The 27,912-nt window shown below is 35.6% G+C and overlaps 3 protein-coding genes across 4 annotated transcripts; 2 read left to right on the top strand and 1 right to left on the bottom strand.

The window, feature by feature from the left end:
- Positions 1-7,013: 7,013 nt before the first annotated feature.
- Positions 7,014-9,185, bottom strand: LOC129576056 (uncharacterized). The gene is made up of 3 exons (XM_055460514.1): positions 8,937-9,185; positions 8,011-8,829; positions 7,014-7,681 (listed from the first exon to the last, which is right to left on the bottom strand). The coding sequence occupies exons 2-3, from the start codon at positions 8,724-8,726 to the stop codon at positions 7,390-7,392; spliced, it is 1,008 nt and encodes a 335-aa protein (XP_055316489.1). The 5' UTR covers positions 8,727-8,829; positions 8,937-9,185; the 3' UTR covers positions 7,014-7,389.
- Positions 9,186-9,957: 772 nt separating this feature from the next.
- LOC129576050 (sex determination protein fruitless-like) lies at positions 9,958-15,951 on the top strand. Of its 2 annotated transcripts, none has more exons than XM_055460471.1 (6): positions 9,958-10,299; positions 10,994-11,285; positions 11,939-12,626; positions 12,922-12,993; positions 14,109-14,943; positions 15,287-15,951. In XM_055460471.1, exons 2-6 carry the CDS (start codon positions 11,211-11,213, stop codon positions 15,498-15,500), a joined length of 1,884 nt encoding a protein of 627 aa, XP_055316446.1. In that variant the 5' UTR covers positions 9,958-10,299; positions 10,994-11,210; the 3' UTR covers positions 15,501-15,951. The 2 variants fall into 2 exon arrangements, with proteins under 2 accessions (XP_055316446.1, XP_055316447.1); XM_055460472.1 differs by lacking the exon at positions 9,958-10,299 and adding an exon at positions 10,316-10,596.
- A 2,668-nt stretch (positions 15,952-18,619) lies between these two features.
- Positions 18,620-21,728, top strand: LOC129575857 (uncharacterized). Its single transcript, XM_055460002.1, has 4 exons — positions 18,620-19,908; positions 20,044-20,696; positions 20,767-20,839; positions 20,976-21,728. The coding sequence occupies exons 1-4, from the start codon at positions 19,866-19,868 to the stop codon at positions 21,632-21,634; spliced, it is 1,428 nt and encodes a 475-aa protein (XP_055315977.1). The 5' UTR covers positions 18,620-19,865; the 3' UTR covers positions 21,635-21,728.
- The last annotated feature ends 6,184 nt before the right edge of the window (positions 21,729-27,912 follow it).

The following is a 27,912-nucleotide window of genomic DNA, read 5'->3' as shown; positions in this document are numbered from 1 at the left end:
ATTTCTCGGAAGATTTATCATTTTGTTTCATTCAACATACATAAAAAATTCTTTTTATTCCAATGAAAATAAAAATAAATAATTGATTGCCTTTTGTTGTGCTAATTTAGTTGATGTGTGTCAAAGGATTTGTCATTGAATTTGATTAGCAAAAAATTTCGAGAGAATTTTCAATGAGAAATGCGAACATTTTTCAATTGAATGTTATGTAAAAGTTGGTGTGCATTTGGTGATGGCACATTTCCTTTTTTGGTTGTTAATGGACAAAATCAAAAGAAGAAGAAAAAAAGACATGAGAATCAAAGAACATAAGTTAGTAAATAAATGAGAAAAAAGAAGAAAAAAAAACAATTTGGTCATTTTGGTTGTGTCGACTGCTGATCAGTTCAGTTGATTACGTTGATTGTCCTCCACAAGAGATTTCACGGAATAGCCACTCATAAAAGAGACTGTACTGATTTTTTTTTAACACAAACACACACACTTTTCCTTGACTAGAAAGGAAACACTTTTCTTTAAGCAAAGCGAAAAGGAAAACCTTTTTTTTCTGAAACAAAAAAGAAACTCTTATCCTCAAGTAGAAAAAAGAAGATGGTATTGGTTTTTTTAAATACGAAAACAAAAATCAAAACACAAAGAGATAATTGTTCAATTGGAATTGATTTTCAATTTAGCAACGAGAAGAGAAAAATCCGAGAATTTTTACAAAGAAAAAAGAAAGTCAATTTGTTCATTTCGTGAAGAGACTGAATGTGCCGAATTTCCGTAGAGTGTTTAGCGTGTGTGAGAATACCCACACTGTGAGATAGGACGATAGGAGGCCAAAAGAAGAGAGACTCTTTGAAAAAGAAGAAAAAAAAAATCAATTAAAAATTGAAATCTCGATAGAGGCGGGGAAAAGAGTGTGAATCCGTCGTGAAGTTACTTCTCTCGAACACACCTTTCCCCATTATACCCTTTTTTCTGTTGTTGTCGTTCGCATGCAAGCGTGCGTATATAAATTTTTTTGTAATTTGCCAAAATTCTGTCTCCTTTTGTTTCTTTCTTCTGTTTATTAGTGTGTTTTTTTTAAATACAACAATCAACAAGGGAAACTTTAAACTATTTTTACTACTATATTATTATTTAGTTAATTAAAACTATTTTATGAGCAAAATGATGGAAGTAAAAGATTTAATGATGACACACACACACACACACACACACAAAGTTGAACCTTACAAAGCAAAAAAAAAAAAACAAACAAAAAAAACTTTAAATACAAGCATCCTTATTTTAGCTAATTTAATCTAAGAAAAAGAGCAAACGAGAAAGTGAAAACGAAAAAAAAAATTCAACATGATAAGAAATGCAAAAAAAAACAAGTTATTGTTCTATTATCTAATTATTATGTTTCTAATGTATAGCAAAAGAGAAAAAAACGTAAATCGAAAGTGAGGGAAAAAAGCAAAAAAAAATGTGCGGTTTCGTTATGTAAACACAACCGACAAAATAGTCCAGTTGACATTTTCTCTAGAATTTTTTTTTTTTGCCTGCTTAAGCGAAGGAAAAATGTGTGAGCGATCGGTTGTACGATGTGCGTTCGAATCGACGTGCTTCGCACGTAGTAAACAAATAGACAAGCCATCGCTGTTGCCGTTCGGATGGTCAAAATGGTCGGAATGAATATCGTACATGCCATTTTTTGTTGTTGTTGAAAACCCCAATTCTAGATTGCCAAAACTTTAGATTGTATGTATTGTTCGGAATATGTTTGATGGAATCATATCCGATGGAATTGTTGATGGAATCAATCCACTCAATCACCGCTCCGCCCCCACAAAAATGTTTTTCTCTCAGTTCAATTATTATGGTATTCACGAAAAAGGAAAACAATTTTTTTTTTTTGTTGTTCAAAGAACGATGACACGATCGTATTTTAGATGAATGGATGGAAATAAGCGTCGCAATGTACGATTTCATGCTATGCCAACCACCGGCCATTTTTCCAACCACCGGCTATTTTTCCAACCACCAACAGCAAAATGGACTCGAAAGCACTGACACCAAATGAAATGCACTGTGCAAGCAAATGAAATGTGGTTCCAAGACACAGATAGCAAATGGTCCAAAAACTACTTTTTATGGCTGAAAATTGTCCGATTGGGTCATTTTTTGCAGATGCGTGCGAAAAAGTTGAGAAAAGAGTAGTTCATCATGCAAAAGTTCTAAATCCATTGTGAAAATTGGGATTCACATGTAAAGCCACACTGTGCACATGCACAGTGTGAAACTCACAAAAACTGAGCCCCATTCGATTATCGATTGATTATCACAATTCGATCGATAAACGCTTTTACCAGCAGCTTGTCAACTAGCGTGCCGCCGAACTACACACAACACCACACTCACACAAAAAAAAACGAATTATTCGGATGCAAACACATCGGTTGTGAAGAGAAAAAAAACATACAAAAACCAATTTCATACACTTCTTGTAATTATTTATAGATAAACAATTTGAAAGGTCGATATGATGGAAAATACTGGAGAATCGATTCGTGTCTTTTTTTTGTTGTGTTTTGAATTCTTATTATTTTTTGTACATAATATACACACATCGAGAGAAAGGGAGAGAGAGAGAGAGAGAGAGAGAGAGTGAAAGAGATTGAGTGAGATAAAAAGAGAGACTAAAGCTGAATGTGAGAGACTGGCGCCGGCATTCGAAGGAATTACGATTTAGGGAGAGTTCATTTTTTGTCGTCTGTTTTTCTTTAGTAATTCAATTGTGCCAGATGATGATGCGGAACGATTGACTAATGATTTTATCTTCGATTTGTTCGTCTTGACTTATTCACGCCAATATTTTTTTCCGTCTTTTTGTTGCTTTTGATATTTCCGAAATATGTACACCAAAATCACTTGAAGTGATCCTGGATAGGGTGGTTGACAATGTCAAATGGGCATGCAGGACGAGGACTGGAGCAGATTTTGAACTGTCGACAACCGTGATAGAACAATTGTGATTTGACTCGAATTACTTGATCGAATTGAATAACTTATTCAAGTAGATGATTCAAATACTTCAGTCGAGAGCAATTCAGTTCCAATCAAAAAAGTTCAAATGAAGAAATTCGGTCCAAAAAATTTGGTTCAATCGAATGATTCGACCAAAAAAGTTTGATCCAAAATTTTGATTCGGAAATTTGATTCGGTTTGACTCAGTTTGATTCAAAAATACCATTCAAAAATTCGACTCAAATAATTTCATCTAAAAATTTAAAAAAAAAAATGCAATTAAGTTCAATAATCCGCATCCGTTCAGTCCGACATGCAACACTTCAAGTTGGTGGTGCAATAAGAATAAAAAGAAACTGTGTGCAACAATCGAATTTGTGTGGCAAAAAGCGAAAAATGAAGAATAAGCCGCAGGCGAACAACTGACGAGAGCGAATCGGTTGATCTGTTAGCATTGTTAAATTTCAAGTCAACATAATTTTTTTGCAAGTTTACATGCTTCGTTTTTTTTTTTTAATTATTCGTTTTAATGCATTATCGCGAAAAACAGATGCAACAAATGGTGGTAGGATTTTTTCCTCCAGGAAAAAAATCCGCAGAAAAAAAGAAGAAAAATTCCGATTTCTTTTTTGGAATGTGTGTATAAAACATCTTAATCTCGATCATTCGTTCCTATTTTCCCATACATTCTGTCCGGTATGTTTCGTCGTTATACCCTGTAAGCAGCCATTCAATTTCAATTAATTGCCACAGCCTAAGAGCCTGAGACAAAACACAATAGATATTTCCTGCTCTTGTAGATAGTAAATTTAAATATGAACACACGAAACAACCGAATTTGTTTTTTCACAAAAGCCACACAAACACACACCAGCCCACCCCTCCGCCAAAAAACCGCCCTTCATGCACACTATTTTCACTTGCTAAATAGAAAGAAGAAAACAACAATTAGGATTAGTAACGACAATGAAATAGTAGTCCAGCGATGAACTGGATCCGTGTTACGATTTAATGGTTTCCGATATATTTATATCACAAGTGAAGAGAACAACAAGAAAAAAAGAAAAAAAAAACTAGCTGATTTTTTACCAGTTGCCAACCCATCATTGCCTTCATAATTAAAACAATTAATTTTTCTTTTTCTCGTTCATACGCAACTAGATAAATTACCATCTGTTTTTTTTTTTTGTCTCAGTATTGTTTCTTTAATATTTTTTATTTTTGCTCATCGTTTCTATGCCATTGTTGTTTAATGAAGAAAATAGTAGAATCATTATTACAGAGAAAGAGACCAGAATTGAAAGTTCATTTTTTTATTCTTGTAAATATTTGTTTTTTTTCTTTCTTTTTTTGGTTTTTTCCTCTTTCGATGAGTAAATGTTATTTCATCCTGATCCGATTTATAATTTTTTTTTACTCAAGTAGATGTTTTCGACAGCTTAAAATTTAACTTTTTTCCGAATTTGATATTTAAATGTATGGAAATGGGAATTTACGTGTTCCGAATTGGAATTTTCAGTTTTTTAGAACATTTGAAGCTGCATTTTGATCAAATGTGTGCTTTGAATGTTCGTAAAAAAAAGCCAAAAATTTCATTTTTCAATTATTGACCCAAAACATCTGATTTTTGAGCCTAAATTTCGATTTTTTCATCCAAAAATTTCGATTTCCAACATCCGACACCCAAAATGGTTAAAATTGTTCAGAATAATTTGGAAGCGATTTTTTGCCAATTATTTTTCTCTGTATTTCCCCTTTAATGCCAATTTATAGTTTGTTACATTGCGAATTAGATGTTCCCACGGCCACATAACCAAAATATGGTTTCTGTTTATATTTTTTTTACTCGTTCCGCACATGATTCATGTGTGAAAGAATTTTTCTTCACGCACACCATTGGTTGAGTACACGCTACCACGTTGGTGTGAATGTGAATGAAATGTTTCATTTTGGGAAATCTACTTCAATCGACCAAAACTCCGACTGCGCGTCGCACCGACGACGACGATGTTCGGGCAAACCAAATCACCAATATTGTGACCACTAAAACAAATATCTGATACACCTAAGCATACATATAAAATAGTGAATTTTCCTTAAAATTTAACACAAAACAAAACGTCAAGAGGAAAAAAAAACCAATTGAATAGACTTAGCGAGAGCGATTTGTTGTATTTGAAATTAGATGAGCCGGCTCAAACGACAAGAACACACTTACACCACTTATAAAGAATTGTCAAGACTTTATTTGTACAATATACAAACACGAATCGAGAGAGGCAGGAGAAAAAGAGAGAAAAATGCCAGCAAAATTTTTTCTTCATTTTTGAAACACACACACAAAAGAGAAACTTGAAAGAAAATAGGAGAATAAAAGAAAACTCAACCGAAAGCTATAAATTTTTTTTAAGAAGGACGAAATGAACTAAAAGAGAAAGAAAAACAAAGAACACACAGAGAGACACACAAGTCGACGAAACTCGCAAATATTTATAATTATTATTAGACGAAGTGGGAGGAATTTTTTCCATTCTTTTGTTCGTTTTTTTTTTTTGGTAATCAATTTGCATATACATGAAATGATAAAGAAGAAGAAAACATTTGTAAACTCCGAATAAATGGAATCAACATCATACTATTGACTAGATAATGTAATACTGAAAGAAAAAAAAAAATACAAAAAAAAAAAATTCACAACAAAGAAAAATGAAACAAAAAAAAAACACACAAGACAAAAATGAAAGGATGGACATGTAAATACATGCATGCGGCGTGTAAAATTCAACGAGCTGATGGAATTTCGTATATATTTTTTTTTCTTTCGTTTTTGCAATGCCAAAAAAAAAAAACAAATGAATTAACCCAAAACAAGCAAATGCTCAACCAGTTCACAATAGGACATTTGCCACAAAACGTTGGTCGGTTTTGGATTTTTTTTTTTTGGCCGAGATTTTAATATGGACATATTTTGAATGAAAATGAACATGATTTTGAAGATGAAGCTCATTGCATTTTATCGCCACATCGCATACAATTGTACGATGAATGCAAAATATTAAAAAAAAAAAAAAAATACACACAACCAACTATACATATGTATGATATATGGATAAAAATGTGCATATTTTGGTGTAATTCGATATTATAAAATTATTAAAAAATATTATTGATTTTTTGTTATACGCAGCAAATGAAAAAATGAAGAAAAAAAAAATCTAAAAAAAAAATCTCGCAACCGTTGTTTTTATTGAAAAAAGAGAGACCTTGATTTTTAGCTGATGTTTTAGCATTTTTATTATTATTCTGCATGGTAACGACCGATTTACAGGACGGAATGTTCAAACCAGGGAATTTAACTATTCTGAGTGAAAACTGAATTCAGTACAAGCACCTGTTTTTACCAATTGAGGACCTTTCTGTTTCGAATTCATATACTTACATACATTTTCATTGGTGAAGAAGCTCCACGATTCGAATAATAAAGGAAGTTCAGGAAATTCCTTCAACGAATGGATGAAAAAGGGGTGAGTAATAGCGGTATGCATGTAAAAGATGTACCATGACGAAAAATAAAAAAATCATTGCTCAAAATAAGGTAAAATGAGAGACGAGATCTAGTCTTTGGTCATTACATGGAAAACCATTCGCGTTCAGTCTGAAATTTTGTGACATTTTGAACTTAACATAAAAACATGAGAAACCATCCATAAAATGAGTTCGACTTGACGTTTTATCTCGTAATGATTACGAGTTGAACAGTCTGAAAAAGTATGAACTAGTAGAAAAGTAGGTTAAACTTTCGTAATAAATGTATACTTCAAAAGAAATTTCGTGAGATTTATGTTTGAGAGAACCAATTCAGGAGCAAAAAAAAAAAATCTGAAAAAGGAGAAAACAGAGAAAAAAAGACAGCTTCAGAAATTGAATTTCTTCCCGAAACGAATCTTCAAAGCATTGACCCAATTTAAGCCTTAAAATGCCTATAAAAAGCGTTATAAAAAACACGCATTGCAATCCATCGTAAATGTTTCATAATAATCGGGTGTATATTTCTTTATTTCGATAATAAATGACTTATGTTTTTTTTTTGTAAAAAATACAAAATTTCACGTACAAACGTAATTATTTATTGTTGTTTGTTTTCGAAAATCGCTTTGCACATTTATTGTGTTTACTTAGAATGGTCTTTGGAATTTCCGTATTTCAAAACACCATTTTGTGGTGGCCCATTTGTTTTGGTAATATGTTATTTGCTTAGAAAATAAATCTCGACAGTAGTTCGAGAGTGAAACTCTTCCAATGTGTGTGTTCCATACACTCGGTGTATGTGTGATATGAAATTCCGTGAATTTCGTGTTTCTAGTGTTCATAAAATGGAACTGTGTATGTATTTTACCAATTGTTCAAAAAGTCGTAATCGGCCGATTGGTTTAGAATATCGTTTAAATCATCATCATCATCGTCATTGTTGTTGCGGCTGATGAGTCGACTCATATCAGTGATTTCGTCCGGTTTGGATGAGCCAGCACTCTTCGTTGACATTGAATCGAAATTTTTTGCCGATTCAATGCCCAAATTAATGCCTGACAATGAATCAAGCGGCACTTTCGATTTTAGACTAGGAACACTCACAGGCATCGTACTGCTTTTACCGCTAAACAATCGGGTCATGAAACTCTTTCGCCTGTAGAGTGAAAAGAGGGGGAATTAAATTATGTTTAGGATGAAATTTTGACAATTTTTCCAAAGAAAACTCTAAACAAATCAAGAATTGAACGAAAATTCTAAATAAATTCAATAAAACGAATCGATGAAGTTAATAAAAAAATGAATGAAATTTCGAAAAAAAAATATGCAAAAATGAACAAAATAGTAAAAAGAAGATTTTTCGTTGAAAAATTCCAAAGACTTTGGTCTACAAAGCCTTAATTGTCTGGACTAGTACAAAAATTCAACGAAATAATCATTAAATCAAAAAAGTGCCGAAAATTCACACAAAAAAAACCCACTTACACCACGCTTCCATCTTGACCGTGTTCAAGTGTATTGTTTGTGTTGAGACTAGCTAATTTGGCTCGAAGTTCAGGCACATGATCGATGCCGGCGCCACCGGCGTTTTTCTTAATGACTCCATCAATGGCATCCAGCCCATTAACAAACGGTAGTTTAATTTCTGGGAATTTCTTCTGAGCACGTACAAGTTTGGCATTCGCATCGGCCGTATTGCCAAAATTCAAATTCATTTGGCTCTTTGTTTTCTGATTGAATGGTTCGGAGTGTTCGTCTCGATAAATGCCACACAAATCATCCTGATTATACCGTAATGCCGTAATCATTTGGCTGTATGTGCATAAATCTTTGCCATTGTACAGATAAATGTGGCTAAAATCGTTGGATCGATACGACGTCGAATTGGACGAAGAGAGTGACAGACGATCATTATTACTGTCAGTGTCCGTAATGATTGTAGCATCATCTTTGCTGAGCATTGCCGACGAGCGACGTTTCTTCAAATTCCGTTCATTCTTCATATCGTCCACATACTTCAGAATCAGGTTCGGTTTAATCAGTGTCACATCCACTAATTCATTTTGTTCGTCATTGCTGAAGCTAGTCCAAAGGTTGGAGTATGCATCGACGATATCCGTAATGTCACTACTTATCTTCTCGGCCAGTGGATTCAACGAGCCGAAATATTCTTTAACTTTTTGTTGCATTTGAGTTGCCATTTCCTCAATTGAGTTTGATTGATTTTCTTGTCGTTCAACGGATGTGTCTCCAAATACCGATATCGATGAGACACTTATACACGCCTATATTTCCAGATTATAACTATATACACAAATTGAATTAGCCCAAACAGCGGGAGAAAAAAAAACCCATTGATTTAAAAAACGGATTCAAAATTAATTCACGAATATTTTAACCAAATCTCTTACCATTCTGAAGCACCGTTTGTCGTGAGCAGCAATTGAGAAAATTCAGTGTCTATTTTCGGCGTGTTGCAGTCTCAAACCAAAAACATCAGCGACAAACAACAAAAACAATTCACATTGATTCACTCACAATTGGGAAATGCCTCGCGCACATCGATGATGTATATATAAATATTTCATACAATCGAACGAAACAAACAAAGACACACTACGATCATCATTATCATTGTACGCTGCGCTCGACGGTTTCTATATTCAAATCGAAGACTGAGTGAGACGACGATGTGTATGTGAGAGTGTGTGGTTAGCATATTGGTTAATATTTTTGGCTTTGCAATGCTAAACATATGCACACACACACACACACACACACAAGCGAATGGGCATAGAGTCGACCAACCGACCATATTGTACATACCTCTCTAATACAATCAAATGTGAATGCAAATGGCATCGAATGGGTCGTTTGACGATGAGATGGTGTGTGCGCGAGCGATGCAAAGACTGACTGACGTACACAAGACCGAAACAACAAAACGTCAAATGCGCATACGGTCATGACGTTGTTTTTTGTGTGTTCCTTCGTCTTCTACGGTGAGATTGTCTGTTTGTGAATGGGTGCGCTTGTCGGTATGCGTGTGTCTCGAACATTGTGCCCTATTCTTTCGTTTCATCCGTATGTGTGTGTGTGTGTGTGCGTGTGTATGAAATGACGTCGCGGCGTCGGTATCATTGCACACAGGACAAATATGTTGACGGTTTTGTTGTTCCAATACATATTCTCTCTCTCTCATCTCTTGCACTCGTTTCTAATCAGAATCGAAGGCGTTGTGATTTTGTGTTTTGCTTCTTCCATTCGTTGTTCGGTGCTGCCGCTACTACTGCCGTCATCGTCGTCGTCGTCGTCGTCATCGTCGCAATTGCTCTGCTCACTGTGTTTCTTCGATCTCCCTTCGTTCGCGTACACATGCTGCTCAAATACATAGAGTGATTCGTTTCCTTTTCAATGTTGCTTTGCCTCATTACTTAATCGCCTCTTCTTCGTTTGCCTGCCTGCCTGCTTGCTTGCCTGCTCTCTGTCTCTCTTTGTTTGTTGTCGCTCACTTGCCTGCTGTGTCTGTATGCGTGCGTGTGTGTCTGTTTTCTGCGAGCAATCCAAATACCAATTGCACATATAAAAGAAAAACATTTGAAAATGGCGTCGCGGCGTTAATATCAATTTCTATTTCTTTATCCAAATCGCATTTGATTGTTATTCAAAGACGTACACTTCTTAATTGGTGTAAGGTTATTGTCATTGCTTCAGTTTTTTTCTGAGGTGCAACTCTCTTTCTCTCTCTCGCTCGCTGAAATAAACAAGTTGTGTGTGAGTATTATTTATTGAATAGTGATTGAGGTTTTTTTTTTATTCTCTCAATATTCTAGTGTCTGTCATCTTTTGTTGTGTGTCAGGATTAAATTACATAAAATACGGAACACTAAGGACGTTCCAAATGAATTTCGTTTCAACTTCAATCCGTTTGGATTGTTTTAGTGTTTGAGATAAACATTTTATCGATTACTACGATTACTTTTGGAATTAAATCGTTCAATTAAAATTTAAAACGTTAAAACGGGACATTTTCCAGTGTCCACTTGACAATGGCATCAACCAATCAATAGTGTAATTATTCAAAGAGGACATAAATTGATGTGTGTTTTTTTTTCTCTGCTTGCATCCATCGAAATGTTTGTTATTGCGATAATCGATCTGTGCTCACCGAATCATATGTCACCGTTCCAATTGAACAAGGCTCCAGAGCATGCAGTGCGGGATTCTTATAAGAACAGTTCTTTTTTCTTTCGATAACGACACCAATTGGAATTTTTGTCATTGTTTTATCAATTGCTTTGGCTTTTGTCTCATAAGTGAAGCCTCTTTGGTTGAAGCATCGAATCCATTACGTCAATGAATACTGCTGTTATCCATTGATTTTGGACAATTCCATTTTTTGAGTGATTTTTTTTTTCAATTTCATTGTCAATTTAAAAAAAAATGCGTTTGTTTCTCCATTGAACAGGTAATTTAACTGCGCCTAAATTTATGCAATCGATTTTTGAACGATACAGAGGAAATTCAGCCGATTCGAGTCTAAAGTGAACACGACTATTATAGAGACGACTTTTTTGGTCGAGATTTTATTTTTTCGGTGATTTTTCCGTGTTTCAACGCTTTTATGGCCGAATTCGAATAGAAGGACATTTTGAGTGTGTTAATTTTGTACGGCCATAACAACAATGACGGGCATTTCACAACAATTTTGCGTTCGATGGAACAGTCATCTGGGTAGCTTGGGCGCCGCATTTCCTCAGGTTAGACACAGCTGTTAATTAATTACGAGATATACAATCGTATCAAAGAAGTCATAACCTTTTTGGAAAGTTTTGATCGAATATTGGTGAATTTTAGGTGGAATTAGGTGCTTTAAATCAGAAATTATTGCTATTTTCTGTTTGGAATTAGTTTGTGGCGTAATTTATCGTCAATTGTTAGTTAAACATCCAATTTTTATAGGAAATATTGCAAATTTCTGGTTCAAAATAAAGTTTTGAGTGTCAATTATCTCCAAAATTCAATGAAATACTAAATTTTTTTCACATTTTTCTCAGTTTTGTTCGAATTTGTCGGGATCTTTTGAGATTTTTCCATTTTTTTCGTTTTTTCGTTTTTTTCCCTAAATTTTTGTGAGACAAATATTCAAAATGAAACAAATTTCTTAAAAAAGGAAGCATTTGTCCTTTATTTCTATCCAGAACATTGGAAAATCAGCTTTTTTCCAATCTGAGAATTTCTAACAACATTTTTCTCAACACTTTTTATCATTTTCGTTGAATTTTTCTCCTTTTTTCGAATTTTTCAAAAAATTGTAATAAAAAACTCACATTTTCTCCTTATTTTTCCATTCTATCCCATTGCTGCTGTTCATTGCTCTATGGAACGTGGTATATCGCCCAAAAAATGGTAGTTATTGGCGGGTCAGCAATTTTTGGATGTAACATTGGCATGTGATGGTCATCAAGTGCATTGTCATCGTTTGGTGCTCGCCGCCTGTTCCAGTTACTTTGAGAGTTTGCTGAGTGAAAATCCCTGCAAGCATCCAATCATCATCTTGCCAAAAGACATAAAACTATGGGAAATCCATGCGTTGGTCGATTTTATGTACAAAGGACAAGTGAATGTGTCACAGGCGGGCCTTCCACAATTGTTAAAATGTGCCGAAACGCTGCAAATACGCGGCCTATGCGGCACCGAATCCTCACTCAACGAAGTGGCCAATGGGAAAATTGACCGTGATCCAAACCTTTTGTCCAGCACATGTAGTCCAAATTTTAATTTCACCTCAATGTTTGCATCAAATCTACTGAATGCCAACTATCAATCGGATGACGAGCCACAGCAACCGTTTCGGCAACAACACGCCGATTTCCAGCGTTCCGCATTCGCCGACACCGCCAAATCGACAACCAATCATCGCTCAAGTGAAACTCTAGTCAAAAATAAAAACGCCCATAAAAATGCACACGCCAGCGATAGAACGACCAAAGATCATTGCAATGCCACGCTAAACACGACCAAACCAACGCTCAAACGGATGAGCGACCATGAATCGGCCGGATCCAACAGCGAACTGAACATTAAATGCGAGGAAATTGGTGAGGAAATATGCAAATTTGCACTAGTGTTGCTTTTTCAGTTGGTTCTTTTTATTTGATTGAAGATGTTTGAAGACTCGTTTGAACATTCTTCAAAGACGACAAATGTTTTATTTGTTGTTTTTTTTATTTGATCATTTTTTGAATCTATTTCCAAGGATATTGGACTTTTTTCTTTGAAAATTTGAAGATTTTCGGATTTTTCTCTCTTTAAAAATTCAACGATTTTTTGATTTATTTAAAAAAATTAATTTTTTGGCCAAAAATGTAACTGCTCTTGGTATTCTTCTCATAGATTCTGATGCAAATGCAGCAGATGATGGCATGGACGATGATCTCGACGAACATTCGAATTCTAAGCAATCAGGTGAGTAAAGTATTGACTTCATTCTTTCTGTCTTTGCAAAAGCTCAATTTCTCTATCAGAAAGTGTCAGTTTCTGCTGTCTGGTGTTTGAATATGTTGGATATGTTTAAAGTTAGTTAAAAATTGCAAAGGTGTGAGATTAGATTTTAAGTTTGTAATTGTAAAGCGAACGTGAATTGATGAAAAAAAAAATAGGCAGATGATCCATTCATTTATTTATTTAATTCAATGAATTCTATAACATATTTTCTTGGCGGGAGAAAGGTATGACCCGTGTGGAAAAATGTTTGACTGACTAAGATTAATTTGGGACATTTTGACAAAATACTTGATTTCAATCCACTTAACCAGTTTCAGTTGTGTACCACTGCATACAGCTACATACAACTGAGTGACTGTTAGTCATTTTATTTGCACACGAGGAGTCAAAAAGTTCGTTTTTCAAATATGAAACAATTTCGATCGTCAATTCAAATGAGAATGTCGATTCGACAGAAAATAATGAGGTAGAATGCGTAGATTTCGTGTAGCGGTAGAAAGCACACACACATAAAATCTAAGCACATGCGTTTATGAACTGTCGAATGAAAGTTTTCTGATGCCAAACCATTTCGAGCTATAAACAGCCAATACAATTTCGAGCCACATGCGAAGCCATCCAAATTGAGAGAAACTATGCAAAATTTAAATTAAGACAAGATGTGATGCAAAATTTCGAATTTGAATTGGTCACCATCGAAGTGCGCGTCTGTGATTCACAAACCATTTTGATGAAAGAGCACACGCGAAAAATATAAACGGCGTTCATTGAACGCGAACCAAGAAAAATCGCAAGAAAAAATCTTTTCACAAACTAATCTTTTCATCAGCACAATTGAAATTGAAACGAAAAAAACAAATATTATAAAAATTTCCAACAAAATTCCGAGGAAATTCAATTAAAAGTCAAATTCCAAGGGAATAAGAAACGGAATTTGAGAGAAAAAAATTGCAAAACAAAAATCATCCACAGCGAGTGTGGAACAGCAACAACATCACACACACACACACTCACACAAAAAAAAAAAATGAAAAGAGAACAGAAATATAGCAAAAAAAACTGTTTCTCTATTTCAGAATATACGATGCAACAAAATGATGCGATCGTCGTAGACAATGATTTACTTGTAGTTTGCGATGGTTCAAAAGAAACAGCGCACAATGGATCCGATTCAAATGTACAAATCGATACAGAGATTTTTCCCGCGAATAATGGCAACGATACTATGGTCGACAATAATGACGACGCCGACGCCGACGATGATATTGACGATCCGAATTCGATAACGATCACACAAAATGATTGCGTTGACGATGTGAATGCTATGTGCTATAGTCCGAGTTGGAGTTTTACGGGCGAAGTGAACGCAGTACGCGTTGAAGAGGAGGTGGCCAGTCGTGAATTTGATTGTGATTTAACCGAATTGCCCACATCGTTGAAATTCAATCGGAATACGATGAGTATTTTTGTGAAACGAACCACTGCGGCCACCTCCTCCACCATCGCCAAACCCGGTTTAACAAAGCGGCCGTCAACCATCAATCAGACGGACTTCAGTGACGATAGTGAGAATATAGTTTGTTCGCCAAATTTCGGTGCGATTAGACGTGAAGCAACAAATGGGGCATCCCGAAGCACTGGCAACGATCACCATTTCGAAACATTTAATACTCATCACTCAGACGATGGCTATACGAATATGTATCAATCGATGGACAATGATGACGAACTGAGGACAGCCACTCGGGCAGACAGACGAAGTGATCGACTCATGGCATTGCTGAAGTACAAAGATCCATTACGAAGTGCCGTTGTTTTGCGTAGCCCACGCGGTAATCAGCCACGTACATACACCACTGACGCACTCTATGCCGCACTCATGGATGTCAAATCCGGCGAATCAATTTACCGGTGAGTTTTGCCGTTTTTTTTTTTTTAATTTTGATCACAACCATTTTGATTTGATCGTCTTTTCAACAGAACGAGATCAATTTTGAAATTGTTAAAGAGAAATTCATTTTACATTGCACAATTTGACCATTTTGATATCGATTCAACCATTTTGATTATGAATTAACTATTTAAAATGAGAATATCTCGATTTCAAATGGAAAATTGTAGTTAAAAAACCGAAAATCTCAGTTCCGAATGAAATATTCGTAATTTTTCATCTTCAATTGACTTCGTACTAATTCCAAGTCTTTTTTCGACTTTTTTTTTTTTGCATGTTTCTCTTCTGCCGTTGGTTCGACAGAGCATCACAAATTCACAGCGTTCCGCGGAAAACACTGCGAAATTGGATGAAGCGTTGGCACATCAAATCCGTCTACCCGATGCCGTATCAATTGAAAAAAGCGGCCGAAAAGAAACGTCAAACCGGCCAACAGCTGAATGAAACACAAACCGCAACATCATCATCAACACAGGCCGAATTATCGCCAGAAATGGTCGACACGAATGATTATTAAGTGAAAGTAACAGCAAGAGCTAAACAAGAAATGAAACAGCAGCCAAAATTCTTTGAAATTGAAAAAACGAAAGCGAAGCGCCAACTTTTGTATAAAGATAGAAGTGATTTTTTATTTAAAATTTTGTGTACGTGGAAAAGTGGCGAATGAGAGCGATATCATAGTCGAATTAGTATCACTACGCCATCTAAGCAACGTCTAGTCAAAAAAAGAAGAAACTTCGAATAATTTTCTTTAATCACACCATACCCTTTTTGTTCGTCTCAACAAAATTCGATTTTGTGTGCGTGTGTTTTTTGTGGCAATATTTATTTGTTCATAGCATTAGAGCACAGAAGTCTATCCAAATGAAATGTTTGAAATTCAAATGAATTACCCAATTTTAAACTATTGTACATTTTAAGTTGAACTTTGAATAAAAATTGATGCTAATTTTGACATTTGAACCGAACACGAGAGTCTATTGTAAATGAGCTTGGTAGAAAGGAGAAAGAGAGCTTGTGACTGACTGACAATGATGATTTTCTGTGGTGATTTAATGGATGAATTTTCTTCTTCTTACAGAATATGCAATGGCCAATGTTGTGTGTGAATATGCCAGCGAATCACCGACACGACCCACTTCATCTGCGGCCGGTTCGTTGATTTTAGACGACAGTCATCCGGATTATGGGCGATCGATGAGTCCACCGGCAAAACGTTTTGCTGGCGATAGTTATTACAGTGGCATCAGCGAACCTGGACGACGAATTCGACGAAGCGAATCGCTGTTGCGACAAGCCGCCGACAATGTTTCCAAGGGTCAAACGTTTCAAACCGTCAGCGACATGTTCCAAATTCCCATATCAACAATCAGGTACGGCAGATTTGCGTGTGAAGATTGAAAGAAGAAAGAAAAAGTTGAAAACCTGCAAAAAAAAAAAACCGTAAAAATCTGAAAAAATATAAAAAAAAATCACAAAAAATCGTTCAAAAAGCTAAAGCAAATCTGACAAAAAAGGGAAATTACCGAATATGTTTTGAATTTGCAGGTTCTTCATGGCGAGAAAAGGTATATTACCGCGACGTAAACGAGGCCGTGCTTCTACTACATCGACTGATGTGGATGATGTGAACAATTCACCGCATCATCGACAAGCAAACAGCACTCTTGACGTCGACTCCTGCAATACAAACAACTTGAATGTAGACCAACCTTAAGAAGGCCACGTCCATCGAATTGCATTTTTATTTCACGATTCGCATTTATTTATTTAGACATTTTTTAACCGATTTTTCGTTCGTTCCCCTTCGTTTTAAAAAATCATTTTTCGATGAATGTGCAAACACATTCGATTGTGCAATAACAACACATCACCCATTATGTTTTCTTCGTATTATCTTTTGTTGTTTATCTCTGACATGAATAAGTTACTAATCTGTAAGTCCTTTATCATCCATACATTTTCAATTGAAATTATTGATTTAGAGTCATTGAACGGAATTCCGATGAAATCTCATTCATTTTCATATTCATTTCGTGTGTTTTCGGGGAACTTCCCTTGCATTTAAGAAGAAAAGAAAGAAACTAGTCAATGACACAGAGTTTGCCTCCTCCAGAATACCTCACTCAAACCAACCACAATAGTTTTGGATCAGCGCGATCAACAACAACAGCATTTTCATTTCATCGCCAACGCATTCAAAGAAAAATCATCCATTTAAAATACACATTCAACACATTCTTATCCATGAACAGTCATTTCTGTGTATGTATGTACGTGTGTTTTGATTGTAGTTAAGTAATTGAAGAAAGAAAAAACCGAAAAATGACATTGTACAAATGCGCCAACAGATTTTCACACACAAACACACAGTCTGTGGTTCTTCAATTAGATGGAACGTGTGTTTGCTACACAGAGAGAAAGAAAAAGAGAAAACCAAAACATTATTCCAAGTTGTGTTTTGCATTTAGCGACATTTTGGATTTAAACAGAAATCCTGATGCAGTAATCAGAACAGACAGATCTATTTTCAATGAATTCCTTAGCCTCCTTTTACAAACACACACACAACTGTGTGCTTCGACATTCGATGCCACTCAATTTTCAACTCATTTTAATGTTGTACAAGTGTTAACACTCTCGATGTTTTCACTCATTACAAAAGACAAGCACACCGTTTGTTTAGATTTAGATAAAAATGGCCAAAAATAGAAGCGAACAATTCCAATGAGACCCCAGACAAAGATCTATTTGAAACAGAAACAAAATCCAAATATTTTAGCTATAAGTCCATTGTACACACTAAGCGAATGGAAAATCAATTTAAATTGAATAAAAAAAAAAAATATTTAAATGAGAAAATTAGCCGTTTTTCTTTAAATTTTAGTATCAATTGTTCACACTCTTGTGGTCAGAATATCCGCCATAAGAAAGGATTTGAGTCGTCTTTCTAAAATCCATATTTCAAATCGTCTTTTTTGAACGGTGAATTTGATCAACTTTCGATTTGAACAATAACATACATGCCACTACATGAGAACACACTTCAATTTTTTCACTGCCAAATACTGGCAGTAACACTGATAAAGCATCATTATTTATGGGTTGAATTTGAATGAGTAAAGATTCACAGGGAAGGAGAGACACGGGAACTATTTGAAAGATAATATAACGGACACGGCGGCGTGCAAAGCAAAATGCCGCCCCAAAATCTAAATTTGATGAGCAAAAAAAGATACTCATTTTCGAAAATCTATCTAGTGTACATTGTTCTCGAATATTGTTGAAATTTTTTCTTAGCAAAATTCTGCCCGATGCAATTGCTTCGCCAGCGTTGTGCTTTGCACACTACCGAACGGACAAAAATACTGCCAATATAGAATTTCACGGACAAGAAAGTAAAATTAATCAATGGATGAAGCAAAGCTCAGCTATCTTGTTCTTCCTGTCATTTGCGAAAAAAATAAGTTTTTTTTAAATTTGTTCTAAATTAGATGAATTTCATTGTGATCCTTGATCTTCAGATGCATTTTTCTTCAATATTTCGTCGTTTGACGATATTTGATATGTTTTTAGTATGAAACTTTACTTCAAATTTTCTTTTGAAAATTGGTTAATAAAATCCGATTTTAATAAGATTATCTTATTAATAATAAGATGGATCTTATTAACTTTTTAATAAAATGGCGATCTTATTAATAATAAGATAATATGTTAATAATATCGTAGAATCTTATTAATCTAATAATATGTTATGTTTGAGTTATTAGAAATTTTCCGATATTTTGGTTATTAACATATTAATGACATATCAAAAATGTAAATCTATAAGTCCACAGATATTTCGCGATTCACTTTCAAGCGAACGGAGTTCATGTAAATTCCTTTGGTGTACACGCGCAGCGGTTTTTCCATTCCATCTGTATAAATACAAAAGTGATGTGTTGGGCTAAAGCCATCTTCGAAAATGGTTATTCGTTTATCATGCGACGTTTCACTCTTTTTAGGAGCATCATCAGGCTGGAGAACAAAAGAATTTAAAATGTTTTCGAACGTTTTCCATTTTTTGCTATCAATTTACACAAATTGTATCAGCTCTACGTGTCCATCAAAAGAATTTGGTTATTGAGCTTCATTTGGTGTCTGAATATGATTACACGATGCAACAACAAGAAACAACTACAGAGAAGGGAACTTATTTACAAAGGTTTTTGGGCCCACTTAATCCGAATCTGGCATTAGTTTGTCCTGGCACGTCTAGTTTTCAAGATACATTCATTGCTTTCCGTATCAGATTTGAATTAAGTGGGCCAAAAAAACCTTGGAAATGAGTCTCCTCTTTTTGGGGGAAATTTTTCTTTAAAATTTGTTGCATAGTGTTAGTAGACCTCAATTCGTAAATTCCATAACTGAAAAATACCACAATTCATCAATTATACGTTGCAGTGCACGTGTCAGCTATTGGTAGATGAATGGTATAAAAGAGGCACCACCGCATAGGGGAGACCAAACGAATTCAAAGTATCTCTTCTCAAATTATCATTGTGCAACAGGTTAAAACTCTGTTTCGTTGGCAAATTAAAATGAATCTACTACACGGTTTGTTTTTGGTGCTATTTATCGTTGCATTTTCGGTAAGTTTTTCTATTCCATTATCATTTTCATTTTTATCCAACAAAATGCGATGTTTCTGTAGAATTGAAAGTGAACACGAAATTTATTTTTTTCTAGGAACTTCAAGGAAAACGTAAGACAATTTTTGTTTTCGTACACACTTTTAATGATTCCAAGAGATTTTTCATTTTAAAATTTCAACTCTTTTCTCTAATGAACAGATGGATTTTTCTCACAAGCTCTTCTCAAGGGCGAAGTGATTGAAACTATGTCACAGGCAAAGTTTGTTGCTGGAATCTATACCCCTGCAAGTAAGTCAGCTTTAGAATCATTTTTATTCTTTTTTTCGTGTGAATTTTCTATTCAAATATTCTATCGATTTTGTGTGTGTTCATTTTTTTTTTTCAAAATATTGTTTGTACTGAGACGAAACGATTTCATTACAGGATATTTGTATGCATTCAAAGACAATTTAACTGATGCTGATAGAGAAATGCAGTCTACATGTACCGCATTTATTTTGTCAAAAACGGAAATTATCACGAATGCCCATTGTGTTGCTGGCGCTCCATATGCCTTTGTAGTAGCTGGTACGAAAGTTGCATCAGACGAAAATCAAAAAATCAAAATCAAAGTCGAAAAAGAGAACATTGCATGGCACCCTTATTATAGTCATTTAATTGTTGGTGCATTTGATATTGCCAAACTTACATTGAAAACGCCGTTAGAATTCAGCGATACCGTTGGCAGTATCAAACTCGTGGACAAGGATTACAAATTGAATAACTCATCAGAAGTGGTCACTGTCTATGGGTATGGCGTGTTGAATCGACCAATGATATTGAGGCGTTGCGATGCGAACTATATATCTGACGTCGAACGGGCCATCACATTTAACCCAGTTCAGACTTTGTACTTTACCACTGGCGAAGCTACAAACGATGGCAAAATTATTACACATGGCGATTCGGGTGGACCAATCGTTTCAAAAACAAATGGCAAAATCGTGGGCATAGCTGTGGGTATAAATGGAACAACAGGTGGCCGCGGAATGTTCCTTCCAATTGCATTATTCCTTGATTTTATCCATGATCCAAAGGTATCTAATCTCAATGCCCCAATTTGCATTCCAATAACGCGAACAAAATGTATTTTTGCTTTTATTTCAGAGCGTGAAACCACTTCCACCTTCGCTTACATTTAACGAAGCTAAATTTATAGCCGATATAGTGGTACCGGGAAGTAAGTGTGCATTCGAAATTTGAATTAAATCAATTTATTATGTGTTTATAATTTTTTTTTCTTTCGATGGTAAAAGAGGAGATTTTCCATGGCTCATAAACATAAATACACATCCTGAGATATTTTTCTATTACAGAATTTCTTACTGCCTTCGAAGACTCATATGCCAATGCCGACGAAGATGATCAAATGCTATTTAATGCAATCATTTTGTCGGAAACCGAGATTTTGACCTGTGCACATAATGTACTCGGCGCCCCATATGTCTATGTAATAGTAAATAAACTATCAAGCAATGCGACAGAACTTAAAGTCACTAAAGACCAGATAGAAATTCATGAGAAATACTCATTGTCTGGATTCGCATTTGACGTTGCCAAGATTACACTTAAAGAACGATTGGAGTTCAACGAGAACGTCGGCAGCATCGATTTGGTGGACAAAAATTACAAATTGAATGACCCGTCTGAAATAGTCTCTGTCTATGGTGATATGACATTGGATGGAACGGCGAGAACGAGACGTTTTGATACAAAGTATTTAGATGGCGCCATTTGCAAATCAAAGTTGGGCGCTGCATTTGATGCAAATAATTTGATGTGTTACACTTTAGATGAAAGCATGGGAACTCCCTCTACGTTTGGTGGACCAATGATTTCGAAAAAGAATAACAAACTCGTGGGCATGACCATATTTCGTTTTCCTGATGAACCGGTTATTTTTCAACCGATTGCACCGTTGCTCGATTGGATCCGGAAGCCAAGGGTAAGACGTAATCAAAGAAGAAGAATATAGGCTTGAAAAAGGGGTTTCAGGCGCCTGAAAAAGCTGAATACCGTCTCTTTTTTTGTTCCTGTCATTTGATGTTCAACAAAAGAACCGAATAAATTTGAAAATTTGGGAAAAATGCATTTTAGTTTTCATTCGGTAGTTTCATCTGCACGTAAGTGTGAGCGAGTGAATAGGTACTACGGAACTGGTGAAATGATGGCTCGGATTTATTCATAGTTCTGGCCATGTGTAGATTTTACCATATAAATCAATGTATAATTGCAGCCGCGCCGCGCCGTGCTCTGACCTCAGAGATTTTCATACAAACCTGCCATGTAGACGGTCGTAATACAAGCAAAAATTTAAAAAAATCTTTTCAGATTCTAATAGAGTATTTTGTGTGCACCGTTGGTATTATCGGCACATCGATATTCACGCTCCTTACCACTTAATTTTCACTCCGAAACTAAGTCACAACCAAAACCACCATTAAAACCACTTGAAACATGATGTCTATAATCAACAGATATTTCGCGATTCACTTTCAAGCGAACGGAATTCATGTTGCACTTTTGAAAAACAGGAATATTGTGATACGCCTATCCTAGTGTTGGCCGTCGAACACATTCGAACACTTGTTCGACCGTTCGTCAACATAAAAAAAATCGGTTTTGTTCGTTCGTTCGTTCGGACAATTGAAAAAAAATTATTTTGTTCGTTCGTTCGTTCGTGAAATAGAAAAAAAATTTTGTTCGTTCGTTCGTTCGTTGATTAAGAAAAAAAAGTGTTGTTCGTTCGTTCGTTCGGATAATATGCTAATGTTCGACCGTTCGGATTTTTTACATTTGAAATACATAGGAAGTAAATACAATTTTGATTTCTTTGGATAAGACTGAAGGTACAACGTTATTACCGGTGTTATTACTCAGTAATACCACTGTGTTTGTCCAAATAGGTGAAAATTATTAATTTACATGAATTTAAGTATTAGGCAAACATAATCAATAGAACTAATCATTTGTACATTTGGCGGCTCCCAATACTTCAATTTAACACATTGGTTTTCGAAAAAGTAGAGTATGTTTGCATTAATGGTTGAAAATATTAAGTTATTTCGACGAAGAGTATCAGGAGTTCATAAGTATCAGTACGTAGTCGAGCTCCGCTTATTGTACGGCATTAGCATAAACGAACAACATACGGATCAATGTATAAGAGTGAAATGACAACATCACTGAAACCGTAGCGCATGGAAAATGACACAGAAGAAATGCGACAACAAACAAACATTGCGAAATTGCAACGCATCGGGGAGAGTGGGTGAATCTGTGCTGTTCGCACAACAGCAAATATTCATAACACGTTGACACTGACTCAGTGAAGAAAACCAATACCAACGCAAATTAAAACAATTGATTTGTATTGCTTGGAAGACAATATGATATCATGTCTGTAGAAGAAATTTGAATTATATTCTAACACGTTTACCGAGACGATTACTCTCGCGTCAAATTCTATGCAAAGTCAAGTCACTTACATGCTTTGTGTAGCGAATTCGACCTTTTCCAATCGATAACCATCATTCAATTGGCGCTTCAGTTCGTCCGGTTCAATTTTTCCATAAGGTGTCGCTCCGAGTGAAAACAGCTCCCATAGTGTGATACCGAACGACCAAACGTCTGAGTATGTGCTAAACACACGATCATTTATCGACTCCAATGCCAGCCACTTGAATGGCAACTCACGCTAGCAATTTTGGAGGGAATAATTCGTTATTAAGAAAACATTATTGCGTGTATGTTCACATCGCGGTCGAATCTTACCGAGGTTTTCATGTGATAATTCTCGTTTTTGTACAATGATCGAGCCAAACCGAAGTCACAAATTTTCACCACATTATCATCGCACAGCAAAACGTTCCGCGCCGCCAAATCTCCATGTATCACCTTTCGAGAGGCCAAATAATCCATTCCACGCGCAATTTGAAATGACCAGATGAGTAAATCCTTTGTTGCAATCGAATGCGATGAAGCGGATCCACTGTCTGGATGAAAAAAAAGACAACTCAGTTGAGCAAGAAATGCATTTTGAAAACGAAAACTCTAATAAGCTAAGACTTACTTCCTGCCTTAGTCCGTTGCGATTGAAGCATTGGATCTACATTCGTACCACCCAAGTAAAATGAAGATTGTGCCTTTGATTGATAAACCCTCGCCAAATTGTTCAGAAATTTGCCATCAAAGTTTTTGACCGCTTTGCTGTTGAACGAAATACATTTTATCATCGAGAAGAATCTTTTCAACTGGGAAATCGATAACCGATTCAATGGCGGATGGTTAGAATGAGTGGAGACGTCCATTGGAGCTATGGTAACATTAATTTCATCGGTGCCTGGTATAATTTGATCGACAAAGTGTTGACGATTTTTTGTCAAAAAGCTCTGAAGATTACCAAACGGACAGTATTCAACGATGATCATCAGATTGACTGTTACCAAAGTGAAGTCAAAAGTGAAAAGTCGGTTAGATTTTATCATCAATAGAATCAAGCGATAAAATGATAAATGATAAATGTTAGTCCAAAGTGAATGCCAAATTTTTGCTCACATTTTGTGATGTCCTTAGTAACCGCACCGAGTAGGTTGACCACATTCAAATGTTGACCCAAATGAACCATGATTTTTAACTCCGATTCAAATGCTCGCATCACCTATTGAATTGATTCAGTTGATAATGAATGGAATATATTTTAAATGACCATTGACCAACCTCGTTGCTGGCGATATTTTTCACCATTTTGACGGCAACTCTTGTCTCCTCCTCACCATCAACGATTCCTTGTGCGATCGCTTCGTGCACAATTCCAAAAGCTCCAGTACCAAGTTGTTCGCCAAGCTTAAGCGCCAAGTGTTGCGTGGAAATTCATATTTTCTATCATACGGAAGCAGATCAGCCTGTACATCTAGTGCCAATTCTGGGTTAAAACCATCGACATCACCAGTTTCAAAATTGGTCAAGCCAGCGCTTTTACGACGTTTTCGGAAACAATAGAGAGCCAAAGCGCATAAAATCAAACAAATTACCAACGCCAATGCCAATGATCCAAAAATAAAAGAGTCGCTCTTGTACCATGGTACACCTGAAATTAAACAGGGGGAGAAGCCGGTTTGCTAAACACAAGCTTTCGCTGATGTTTTTTTTCATACGTGAACTGTATGCCGACTTCCCGACTTCCAACTGGCCGATCATATCATTTTCAGTTTGAAGAGTGGTTATCGTTGTGCTGCTTCCTGTGATATTTTCCACTGAAGTATTTTCCACGCTGGCATCAGTTTGGCTTTGAGTTTCATTATTTTCAAATTTGACGCACGGATCTCCGATGATCTCTAGGTTTTCCCATTCTTTTCTGTACATGGCTAGGTAGGTGCAATCCAATTGACTATTTGTGATGTCCAATTGCGTGAGTTTTGGAAAAGAACGCTTAATAAGACCATCAAGGTGCGTTAGGTGATTTTGGCTCAAGTTAATATCTTTTAAATACAAGAATTTAACTGAAGAGAAGTTCAATTCTGTTAAATGGTTTTTGGACAGATCAAGATAATCCAACCGTGATTTGAAAGTTTCAAAGGGTTTAACATCAGAAATCGATAAATTGGTGTGTCGTAGTGAAAGCCGTTTAACATAAGGGTTTCGTTTGAATGTGGTTTCATTCAATTTTCCAACATAACTTCCAGAAAGATCCAGAATGTCTAGATGTGATCCCAAATGTTGCATGATTTCAGCGGTATTTTCAAAATTGTTATCGGCTGCTTGAAAGTCCCATAATCCATCCAAAGTATCCGACAGTACACTGACATTCAGTCGCTTCAATTTGTTTCGTGAAATGTCTAATTTGAGAATTTTGAGTGGATTCACATCAAAATGTTCCAAATGTGTGTCTGACAAATTTAACCAATTCAAATACTTCAAATGTGCAAATGTGCTGAGATTCAATGCTCCGATGAAATTCTGCGAAAGGTTCAATATCCGCAGTCCTGATCTGAGACTGCGTATAATTTCTTTGACGTTATCAAAATGATTTCCAGCTGCTTCTAAAACCATTAAATTATTCAAAGTTGTTGAAAATAAACTGACATTTTAGTGTTGTTAAATTGTTGTGGGAAATATCGAGTAGCCATAGATTGTCAAAATGCTTGAACGGATTTGATCCAGCAGCGAATGCGAGGTTTGTTTCACTTAGATATAACCATTTCCAAATATGTTTCCACTTAAATCTAATTCATAAATCGATTTTACCAACATATTTACTATGTCTAGCGCGTTCTGCAATCGATTTCCGCGGATACAGAGTGCGCCTAAATTTTTCAAGTTCATCTTAAGAAGTCGGAATTTGCTGTTTGCATTTTTGAAAATTATTTCCTCTTCATTTGTTGCCCATTCCATACGGTTCACACAAGATAAATCGAGCCCATCAACACTTTCGAAAGATACTTTTATTGAAGTCACACCATTCAGTAGCTGTGTAATGTCACAATCTAACGAGGTTTAGTGTTTTTATTTTGGAATTCTTCATAAAAGTGTCCTTAGGAATTGAACTAATTTTATTATCAATTAGGTTGAGCTCTTCTAAATCGGAAAGCCCACTAAATAAACCCGAATCTATTACAGCGATCCGATTATGCGAAATGTTTATGGTTGATAGCTTGGGCACTTTTGAAAATGTCAATTCGTGAAGTTGTTTGATTTGGTTGTGCGAAAAGTCCACTTCCGTCAGTTGTTTGAACTGCTTCAAATGTTCGAATGGAAAATGTAAGTAGCCCAATGTTGTATAGTTCGAATACGAAATGTCTAACGTGCGCGCAAATTGATATGTATTAAATGTGGACTCGATCGATTCGGCAGAGCAGTTCTGAATTTTCAGCATTTCCGTTTTCAAATAATCACACTCTAAATGAGGATTTAGATAATCAGGCGATTCATTGCAAACAATGTATCACGATTCATGGTTTCTAGCTGTGAAGGGAGTTACAGCGCCATATGTGGTCAGAAAAGTCATTCTTTGAAAATTTATTCTTTTGTTCCATGCTAGGCAACATTTTTGATAATAACTCGATTTGCCTCCACGAGATATCGCTCAAAATTGGCTGAGCGTCTTGTTCCATCGTCATGAAAACGAAGTCGTCCTCAAAAACACCGAAAATGTCTGGAATTTTATTGTATCTAAACGAGAAATATTCAATATTAAATCTAGTGGCCCACAATTTGAGAAAGAAGTGTCCAAATTTTACCTCAATAGATTTCTCCCATTGCTTTTGAGAAAGATGATTCAAAGCACTTTACACCTCACTCATTCACACTCACTCACACATTTTTCCTTTCTTCACACGAACATATTCTATACAGATAGAGGGTAAATTTAATGCAAACAAATGCTGTTGCAAAAGTGAAAACAGAGATCTTTTGTTGACAAAGCATTCGAATCGAGGGCTTTTTCGTCGACTTCAGTAGAGAGAGAAAGAATATTTTTTTGTTTTATTCGCCACAGCTGTAACGCAATATTTGTTCATTCAGTATGAGCAAATTTATCTGGAAATGAATTTATTTGTTTGCTAAGTCACAAACTGTCATTTGTAAATATCTCAATTCTATGCTCTGAGGGATACCAATTAAAATTTTAAGATCAAACATTTGATGGGTTTGTTTCGAAATTTACATTTGTGATGCCAGTAGAATCGGAGCATTTTTAATGAAATTTTCTTTTTTGTTCCATCTGTTTTGATGTGGTTTCTGAAAATATTCGCAAAGTTAAAATATTATGGTGAAGTTTCTTGTTTCCAGCATTTTCAGTTGAATATTTGCATCGTTTTGGAATTCGGGGAAGTTTTTACAACGAATATTTCTCCCAGTTTTTTTTTCCCATCAAAATGTTGAAATTCAGTATTTGAACTTGATGCCCAAACATTTGAAGATATCATAGCATTTAAAACGCATTTTTTTAATTCACAAAAATTATTTCAGTCACGTTAAATGCAAACATAGACGAGTGCAAGTGCGAGCATTGTGACATCGTCGTTTACTGCACTCGTCGAATGAAAAACACCGACCGAATGTAAATACTTTTCACCATTTCTTCGGCGCGTGCCAGGTCTTTCAAAATAATTTCGCATCATATTGTCGACATTTTCTGTACGATTTTATTTATTCTAGAATCGCGATGATGAAAAATTACACATAAATCTGTGAATATTTGCAAAGAGGTCTGCTCAAAATAACCTGAAAAACTTGCACTAATACTTTTTGTCA

This window comes from Sitodiplosis mosellana, unplaced genomic scaffold (genome assembly GCF_009176505.1).
Source record: "Sitodiplosis mosellana isolate CC-2019 unplaced genomic scaffold, AAFC_SMos_1.0 Smas_scaffold_6170, whole genome shotgun sequence".
NCBI classification, from domain to species: Eukaryota; Metazoa; Arthropoda; class Insecta; order Diptera; family Cecidomyiidae; genus Sitodiplosis; species Sitodiplosis mosellana.
Note: the sequence above shows the minus strand (reverse complement) of the source record. Positions and strands in the feature narration are given on the sequence as shown.